This window comes from Montipora foliosa, unplaced genomic scaffold (assembly GCF_036669935.1).
Source record: "Montipora foliosa isolate CH-2021 unplaced genomic scaffold, ASM3666993v2 scaffold_394, whole genome shotgun sequence".
NCBI lineage: Eukaryota > Metazoa > Cnidaria > Anthozoa > Scleractinia > Acroporidae > Montipora > Montipora foliosa.
Window position 1 is genome coordinate 65001 of NW_027179694.1, and position 10000 is coordinate 75000.

Below are 10000 nucleotides of genomic sequence, written 5' to 3' on the forward strand. Positions count from 1 at the left end.
CAGGCACAATTCCTAAAGGGGGTATATGAAGAGCAACTCGCTTGCCTTAATCCAGCTGTGTATTTGCCCCGTCATATGCTGACCATCAGAACCTCTTTGAGAGGATTGGTTAAAGAGGAGAAAGGCTACCTCCGCAACCTTTTCAAGAAGAAAAGGATAGCTGCCACCCATGTGCTAGTTCTGATGCTCTCAGATGAAAGACGAAATAAGAAGCCCTATGCATTGCCAATCAGATATGTGCCTTACAGGAGTATGCGGGACCCGTATGTCCGTGATCTAACTAGGGATGTTAAACTGAAAATGCAAGAGAGAGGCCTTAACCTAGTGGGTGAGTACATGTATTGCATTTTAACAGTGGTTGGTGGAAATGGTATTGAACCGTAATGTTTCTGTGTGTGTGCTTATTTTTTATGACATATTTCTGGTAGTAAATCTGCAGTGAATGAACTTAAAGTTAAAAAGTAATTCTTTGATCAGTTTGATCTAAGACAGCATTAACATGCACATTAACCATTGTACACCCTGGTTGCAGTTAGCTTGCTTTGCAAGGAATCATGCACTCCAATCTGCCACCAACATAAGTGCGGAAACAAAGTAGCATTCTTAGGCACACATATTTGTGCTGTGATAGTCAGAAGAAATTCACAAGTTTATCTCTGTGAACATGCTGATAGGGCCCCTTAAGTCTTGTTTGAAAGTAGGTCATACTTGATCGTGAACTCTCCAAACATGGTAATCAAAAGAGGATAACATTGTTTTTTTAGGTACTGTTACAGATGGAGAGGTTTGCTCATTGAGGTCAAGAGGAGAAACAAGGGCCCTTCATTTATGGCAACTCATACATGACGCAAGAGAGAGTGTGCAGAAATTGAGCAAGAAGACTTTACTGGAAATGCTGATTTTGATACACAGTAGGTTGAACGGGTGTAAATCTCAGTTTGTTGTTAGAGAAACACATATTGGTTGCCTTTTATTGTCATATTAGAAATTGAAGGTTTCAATTGTGTATTGTTGACGGATTTATGATTGCTGAACCCAGACCAGCAAAACTGTCACAATATACTTGTATGAAATGTTATTTAGTTAAGGAGATGTAAACAAACACAGGGTGAGAAAGCTTAATCTCCTAAGTACTGAACTCATTTCGTATTTCAGTGAGGTGATTGTTTCTTGCTTTTTTTCTTGGATTGGACATACAGCTATAATCTGTGTTCTTAATGTCAGCTGCACCAGATGGAAGCCCTATTGTAGCAAGACCAAACAGTGTCATCCCTGACCATGTTATTTTCGAAGTTCATGAGTTGATCAACAGTGGCTCATCATTAGAGGATGCTGTGACTTACATTCGTGGAAAGCTTGTCCTGGCAGGTAAACTTAATTCACCTACATCACCGGTCCCTAAATAGTAGTGGTCATATGAAAAACTAAATTTTATGATCATGCTTGATTGTTGCAGGTTACACACCTTATCCATTCCGGAAGAATACCAGTGAATCATTACTTGACAAGCTGAGGTCTGTGTTTGGAACATACACATTTCGGAGTGCTGTGAAGGAGCTGAAGGAAGAGGGAGTCGATTTTACACAACATCTTTATGTTCCTGAGGTGGATCCAGTTACTGGTCGGGCTCGACATGATCGTAGTGACCACAACCACCTCCTAAAACGCATTGCTCAGCATGTTCGAGATGGAGGGTATACTGCCTTTGACTATGAGGCATTTGCTGATGTCTTAGCAGATCCATTGAGTGGTCTCACCCATGCAGCCCTTGTTGGAAAGAGGCGTGAGAGTGTGAAGGATGCAGAACGTCTGTTATCCTACAATGTGGTACGTTTACTCGAGAGGCTTGGCAAGAATGAAGAGGCTGCATTTATTCGGATTATTGCACAGTGGCATGAAGCGTCTGATGGGAGGGGTTTGAGTCAGCTCGAGAGATGTAGATACAACTATCAAATGTTCAACTTCATTTTGGAAGAATGGATGCCATGGTATATGGATTGTTACGACTTTTCCACAATTGACATCAACAGGTATCTATATTTAGAACAACTGTAGTTACAAATTGGGGATAAAAGGTGTTCTATGAGTGTTATTTGAGAAACAAAAGCTGGAGTACAGTATTTATTCTAAATTGCAGCACAATGCATAAAATGAGGATACCATGATTTTCTTCCACCTTTCTTCTTATACAGTGTCTGGGCCTGGTGTAACACCTGTCATTTATTCATTGTTATTTTATTCATTGTTATTTTTGTTTTAGTTTTTGTGACAAATGTCTGGATATTTGTCCAAATACTTTAAAAATCCATGTTGCGTAACTATCTTTGTTACTTATTACTTTATTACTTATAAAGGCAGAGGTTGAATAGATGTGGATCTCTTCACATCTTCTGAATTTGATCCTCCATTTTGTCAGGTCATGTTGCCAGCTTTGTCAGGTTTTTGATCCCAGACCCTTCGCCCTGTGATATATGGAACACTGAACTTGGCAATGTAATTCCCATATTTTGCAGCACATAATTTACAACTTTGAATCATATCCTTTTAACAATTTGATTACTGTGCTATTGAATATGCCCTCCAAATGTGATTTTGAAATCTTGAAGTTGCATTAGAAAGTATCCAGATCTGGAATTATAGTGGGATTATGATATAAAAATAATATTTCATAATATTTCTTTACTAAAAACATTTCTATTATTCTAAGACCTGTAGGAGGCATCCGTGGGTTCTCAAGAGAGACTGTAGTGGAAGTGACCACTAATGTGGAGAGCCAAGAGCTTCGTCGTCAAGAGAATGGAGTGATTGGCTATGAAGAACACCCGAGGGCTGCAGAAACTGATGATCTGGAATCGTATTTCTCTGTGTGCCATCGGGACCTTGGGAAAATTTTCACACTAAAACAATTCAAACCATACTGGCCAAAAAGTGTTAGGTAACAAGAAATTTCGTCATTTCTTGAGACAGTCTTGGGAAGTAGAAGTAGATGGAAATAAAATTTTAACATTTAAAAATTCAAACAGGAGGCCAATATCCCACCATTTAGATATAAAAATATATATATAAAACAGATTTATGGTGTGATTCCCTGCAGATCGATTTCTAATTACCAGTGGGAATTTGTTAGGTAAGGTACCCGTCCCTCAACACATTAAGTTAGCAGGTGAAATTTTTTAGTCATCACATATGTTCAAACATAGCCTTTTGGAAGACAGTTTTGGAGTAAATCTGTGTTTCAGGGGAACAGACTCTGTTAATCAGACATTTACATTCCAATAGAATTGATAAATTGTTAGCCTCTTTGATGACAATAAATTGTTGTTCCTTCTAACAGGGAATTCACCAAAAGAATGGACATAGATCTTCCTTTCTATTACTGGACTCTTAATGAGCGTTTTTCTGATGATGTTTACCCATCATTTGATGAAAGGCCTGAAATTGATGACGAGGTGGATGCACGGAATCACCCTCTTCGCCTGCACAGATTACGGATCAATCAATGCGAAGATAGTTCTATATTTGTTGTAGGCAGAGCTTCCAGCTCGTCACAGGCAAACAATTAGGCAATCATTTCATAGGCCAGGGAATTACCTGGCACCACCCCCTAATCCTTGAGTGGGAGAAAGTGTTTGCTGTGGTGTTTGAAGATATTGTTTTTGCTGTAATAATTTTGTGTTATCAAATTGGCACTTCTCCTGTTGTGCAGGCTAGTGTATACTGTAATGGTGCAATCTTTGCAATAGAGTTTGTTTGCTAAGTGGTCCCAATTTGTGCACTTGCAGTACTTTCAATAAGCATTTACAGCAGACAGAAGTGTCGGCTATTTCCCTCAGAGAAGTGGGCTATTTAGTTGTGTACTCTACTCAAACCAGCCACATACTTGAAATTTTATTGAAACCCCTGTTTTGTGATTAGAAGTAAATTGGGTAATTGATAAAGGAAGGAAACTTAGATGTATAAATGTTGATGGATTTTAATCATAAAATACAACACAATGCTGTGTATTATAATTTATTGTACATAAATAATAAAACTCTGTAGATTGCATCAGAATTATAAAGTTAAGTTGTATTGTATTTTTCATCTCTGTAAACAAAACTGCCAGCGGGTTCCACAAAGGCCTTGAAACAACTTTTGAAAAGGATTCACTGTGAGCACAACATAGTCGCTGAATCCTGTCGCGAGGTATCAAGATTGCATATGTTGGACGTTCGTAGGAGTTTTTTGACCACTGATCAAGGCATTAGATATTTTTAAAGTGCACCTAACCACAAAATTTGGTTTTTTGCTTCTTTGCAGCTGTTTGAAACGTGTTGCACCTTTTTGCCCCTTTTTAACTAATAATCATCTGTCCCACAACTGAGCTAGTAAGGGGCATGGGTCTATTCCTTGCATCGCATTTAGTCTTCGTAAACATGCATGCAAAGAAGCTTGCGATGCCAAACAAGGAATAGACCCATGCTCCTTACTAGCTCAGTTGTGGGACAGATGATGGCCTTGTAACTTTAACAACTTGTAAAAAGTCAACTTAGCTTTATTTTAAAAAGGTGCAGTGTCTTTCGAACAGGTGCAAAGATATATTTAAGCAAAAAAATTTTGAGGTTAGGTGCACTTTAAGCAATGTGTTGTTCCAGAAAACGTTCATCTCCCCCATCCCATGGAGAGGTATTTGGTTTCAACCCCTCCCCCCTGATTATCCCTCCATTACTTTAGGGCCCCAATCCACCTAAGAATTTCTAGAGACCCTCTGTGGTGGGGGTGTGGAAATTTCCTGGAACTACACAAACAGTAATTCACCATATTAGTGTTGCTTTGCTGACACTCTAGGGGCGCTTTCCTTTTGTCAGAACTGGCCGGCCAGACCCGTCAGTTTGCAAAGAAAATGCAACAATTTGAAGGAAAACTTGCACGATAATCCATTGCATTGTTCCGGAGGAGTATATATCGTCCTCGAAGTGTGTTATATTGAAGGCGTTGTAGAGTAATTCCTTCCAAATGCCTGGTCTGGCCGGTCAGTGCTGTCAAATGGAAAGCGCCCTAAGTCTACACCAAGAAAAAACAAAATGTGTGGACTGGACATACTGTTAACTTATTACATGGAGTAACCGAACACATGAAGAGGTAATTTTCCATTTGTTGGCAGGAAAATTTCTCAACAGTAAATGAATACAAATGTAGGAAACTTGCAAGTCATTTGAAAAGGATAAAAAGCAATAGAAAACAGAAAATTTCAACTATTTGAAAATGGTCTTTCAGGGCTTTTACTTTGGGCTGTAACAGCTGAGTATGTTTGATTGGCGCCATTGTTAGAGTAATTAGCGTTTGACTGCCAGAGCAAAAACTTTGCAGCAGCTATAAAGTTCAAAGAAGCTGGTGAATAAAACCTTGGGATTAATTAAAGTCCACAAACAAAACATAATCTAGTGAATTATTTGACAGCAATGCAGAAGCTCCCCTAGATAGTTTCATTATATTTGTAGTTGTCCCTGTTTTTTGCCCATCTTCCTTTCTTTGAAATTGTCAAAATTGAAAAAACGTATTGATATTTTACTGAAAGAAGTGACATACTTGTTATTTCATTATTATTAATGGCCTTTGTTACTTTGAGAACTTTCACGCCAGGAATGTACCCAATTGGTTTCTAAGTATCACCAGGACAAGCATGCACTAATATAGCGTTTTCATCTCTTTTGTTCACCCGTTCTTTGCCAAGTGTGATTAAAATTGTCTCCTTGTTGATCATTTTATCTTTGCAGCTCTTCAGAGTTCTCTGGAAATGCTCGTGAAACAAGCTGCCTTTCAATGTGAAAGTTTCTGTGTAGAGTGGCTCTGTTGGCGAGCATTCAGTGCTTTCAGGTGCGAACAACTCCTTGCTGCTTAAGCCACTGGCATCAGTGAAGTCGTCCTCGTCCTCTCCCTCTTCTTCTTCCTTGTCTTCTTCCTCTTCTTCACAAGCGTTGTCTTCGTCTTCGTCAATATCCAATAAGGAGAGCTTCTGAATATTAATTTCGGAAATGGTTCTTGATTCATGATCAGTACACGACAGAATTTTCCCATTCGAACTAGAGTTCACGCAATTACAAGTCACCCGGCTCAGGTCAAGAGGAGGCATAACAGAATCAATTGGAGAAACGGACGACGGAATCTTTGCTTTTACTGCACAATGCGAGGCAGTCAAAGATAGATCTGTTTTTGCAAAATCCCATATCAGCATCACCTCGCTATCATCATCGATTTCACCTGGGTGAATCTGCCAAAAAAAAAATTATTCGTATTCAATTTGGTGAATCGGCGAAAATATCTCGCGGCATTGAAGTCAAAATCAAGGACAGCAAATCGGCTACAACAGTACAACATCATTACCTGGAAAATAATGCTGGAGATAATCTTGATTACATAAGGAGATGTCACATCTTTCAGCTTATCGAGCACTCGAGTGGACTGAGGGATAACCACCATCCCCCGCTCCGAGAGTGTTCTAGGAAAACTCACGTGCCCAAACAAACATTTAAGTTTTAGGAAAGGTAAGCTGGGTATCGTTAGCTCTGAAACATGCTCTAAGTCGACGCAGTATACACATATAAAAGGTTTGACTTGCTAAAAACTGGCGCTTGCCACGCTTGTTTATCCAAAGCATTCATGTTGAAATGGTATGACCACATGATCACAAAACTTTGATAATATAGTTTGGCGCAAAGCATCTTGGCATAGGTGAAATGTCCTCCTTTGGTTAGGCCTAACCGGGGGTTGAATTTCCAAACCGTGAGTTTGTTAACTCGCTGTTAAAATGGCATTGTTCGAAGCCCGGTTAGAGGACAGGTTAGCTAACCTCGGGTTAAGCGCGTTTAACCCGCGGTTAGCATCCCATAATAAACTATCCGTACAATGTTGCCATGGTGAGCAAGTTGCGAGCTCTGCAAAATGGCTTCATCAGCTATCTCACGCAAAGCTCGAAAGCAACATTTTAGCACTTCAGAAATTGCCGTTTTGACGGAAAAAGTTGAAGAAAACCTTTTGCTGATACAAAGCAAGTTTACCAACAGCGTCACCAATCAGAAAAAAAATGAAATGTGGAAAAAAACTGCTGATGCTGTAAACGCTGTTGGTGTGGCAATAAGGACAACAGCCGAAGTTCGCGAGAAGTGGCGAAACTTGCAGACACAGGCAAAGAAAGAATTCAGTAAACTGGCAAAGGAGCAGAAAAAACTGGTGGAGGGCCAGCTCTGAAGATAAGAATAAGAGCAATATCTAAAGACCCAATATTGCCCATTAAGTACTGCATGCTGCAATCCCTTGCCGACCATTTTTTTGATGTTGAAAATTCTGAGGGCTCTTTCCTTTGCTGCCAGAATAGAACTTGGAAAACAATAGACGCCTCACACCCGTGAAAACCAAAACAACAGAGGGGTTTGAAGCCTAATGGCCAATACTAGGTCTTTCACTAGGAAAGGGCAAAGCAAGGTGTTGGAGCATACGTATTTCTATGACTGAATCAAGACAGACTGTTTTCATTTATATTGTAGCAGACAAGATACTTTAGTTTGAATTGTATTCATCACAAGAGGCTGCACTACAAATTTACTTTGTTTTAGATCAGCAAAAAAGATTGGAATAGCTGAGCATCTTAAATACTTCTTAATGAGTGATTGAGACAGACTATTTTGCAATCTCTTGGAATTCTTGTGGTTTCTTCCTGCATGTGATTGGCAGAGTACACAACTTCCACAAGTCAAAATAGAATAAAAATGCTTGTGGCACTTTGACCCTCACAGTAGATCCCTTAGTTCGACTAAACATAAACAAATATCATGTGCCACACATGAACAAATGGTCCTGCAGGGATGATAAAATGTTGTTCTTGTTTTAACTTGATTTCAAATAGATGTTCCATTTGCCAATTCATCGGGCCCAGGTTAAAACTAAACTTGTCTGATTTTTCTAAACAACAATTTCTTGTTTGAACTGTCTGCCATTACCATATTATGTTCCAGGTGCATGGAGAGGGCCAGATCGAAAGACAGTGATGCCAAAGACTCACAAGCATAATCTTGCATGTGTGAACCAAACTAATTAAATATGCAGCACAAGATTTTTTCGCTTATAGAAGTTAGTTGTCATTCTGTATAATTTATGTGTGAACACATCTAATTAATTAGCTGTGTTCACACATAAATTAAAAAACATTAAACTCGTAAGTCTTTGGCATCATTTTCTCCAGTGTATGACACTTGCAGATTGTAGACTGCAGACTGTACACTTTTTACTAAATATTGCATTTCCATACCATTACTGATAGCTAACCGTAAACAGGCCAACCTGAGTGCTATTCAGACTAACCTGACGGATATCAAGGCTAACCACAGTGCTATTTACAATGCAGGCCTTAATGTGGTCTGCAGTCTGCAAATGTCATACAGTGCATTTTCTCCCTCGGTCTGGCTCTCTTAGTGTAACTTGACTGCAACATAATATCAGCTTGATTTTTGAAACTGAAGCCCACTAAATGGCTTGGTTCATTTTTGCCATGTAAAAAATCAGAATCAGTCAAGTTAGAACAGGAATAGCAGAACGTTCTTTATCACAGGGGAACTTTTAAGAGTTGCACCAATAATTATAAACTTAAGAACTGAGTTCAGCACAGCATATGAAAATCTCAACCAAAAAATGTTTGACAGATATGGTCCTTTAATGACAGACCTTGTTGATGTCCATGGTAGGGATCCACATCTGCCAGCTCATCAACCTCCTCATCCTCCATCAGCTCGTGTAGCTGTAAAGCAATGTTGTGCAACACTGCACAAGCACCTACAATCATGCAAACTTTTTTCAGGTGCCATTATTATTTCCGAATGCAACGCATGAAAACACCTTTTCCATCGGCCAAACGTTTGCTCGATCACCACTCTTGTTTTGGCGTGAGCGTCATTGTAGGCTTCTTGCGCTGCACTTCGTGTTGTTGTGTACAGCGTCATCAAGAATGGGCTGCAAGCGTACCCACTGTCCCCAAGAAGGACGCCATCGTCAAGGGAACGATGGTTGTCTTGCAAATAAGTGCAAATGTTACTTGTACGGAACACATGACTATCGTGGGCAACGACATTGGTGAACATTCCTTCAAATTAAACAACATTTTTGTTGAGGTTAGAGATCCCAACATACATATATTTTTTTGGGTTCTTGTTCTACTCACCTTCATGGTTGCGGACACCTTGCACATTGATGGAATGAAAACCTTTCCTGTTGACATAACTATTTTCGTGTTGTGAGGGCGCTTGTAATCTGACGTGGGTTCCGTCAACACATCCAATTACACCAGGAAATCCTCCGTAAAGGTAAAATGCGTTTTTAATTGTGGCACATTCGTCGTTCGTCGAAGGCCACTTGATAAAGCCGGGCTGTTTCACGCTTAAAGCCCAGGACACATCGGTAATGACTCTGGAAACGGTGGACTTATCCACACCGAAGGTGCCGCCTACCACTTGTTGGAAACTTCCCCTGGCGTAAAACCTGAGGGCAATTAAAACTTGATCGAGCGGCAGTAAGGCATGATTCCGTTGAGTGTTGAGACTGATATCACCGGCAACAAGATTGATAATAAATAAAATAGACTCGTCGAAAGCAGTAACAAGCACGCAGCTCTTCATCTGTGAAATCAACGATTTCACACAGAATTCCGGCTCTAAGTCTCCTTTCTCGTTGCCTTCTGCGTAAAGCAAAAAACAACAAGTCCGCCATCTTTATTCCTGATTTAACCGGAGTTTAACAATTTAACCCTGCTCGCTGGGTGGGTTAAATTTAACCCACCGTTTAACCCAAGGTTAGTGTTAACCTTCCGTTGAACAACGCAACTAACCTGCACTTAGAATTTAACCCAGGGTTAGGCCGATTTAACCCTGGGTTAAGACTTAACTCCCTTTTGAACAACCGGGCCCAGGACTGTAACCACGAGAGATGGAGAGGAGTCGGTCCCTACCACGACGAAGATCCCACCAGTTTAACG

The 10000-nt window shown here is 40.0% G+C and overlaps 2 protein-coding genes across 2 annotated transcripts in view; one reads left to right on the forward strand and one right to left on the reverse strand.

Moving 5' to 3' along the window:
- The first annotated feature begins 183 nt into the window (after positions 1-183).
- On the forward strand, positions 184-3563 carry LOC137987895 (uncharacterized). The gene is made up of 6 exons (XM_068833978.1): positions 184-328; positions 765-926; positions 1234-1368; positions 1457-2030; positions 2708-2935; positions 3335-3563. The coding sequence occupies exons 1-6, from the start codon at positions 184-186 to the stop codon at positions 3561-3563; spliced, it is 1473 nt and encodes a 490-aa protein (XP_068690079.1).
- A 5090-nt stretch (positions 3564-8653) lies between these two features.
- Positions 8654-10000, reverse strand: part of LOC137987882 (putative nuclease HARBI1) — a 2497-nt gene continuing 1150 nt past the window's right edge. The window contains exons 2-3 of the mRNA XM_068833969.1: positions 9191-9507; positions 8654-8805 (exon numbers count right to left, since the gene is read on the reverse strand). Coding sequence (XP_068690070.1) covers positions 8654-8805; positions 9191-9507 — 469 coding nt within the window. The remainder of the gene's footprint in view (positions 8806-9190; positions 9508-10000) is intronic.

Bases quoted from the DNA above. Each gene is read 5' to 3' on its own strand.
- LOC137987895 (XM_068833978.1), top strand. From the start codon at position 184: ATGCTCTCAGATGAAAGACGAAATAAGAAGCCCTATGCATTGCCAATC. The intron at 927-1,233 runs GTAAATCTCAGT...CAGCTGCACCAG, and splicing joins ACACAGTAGGTTGAACGGGT to ATGGAAGCCCTATTGTAGCA. The intron at 1,369-1,456 runs GTAAACTTAATT...TGATTGTTGCAG, and splicing joins TGGAAAGCTTGTCCTGGCAG to GTTACACACCTTATCCATTC.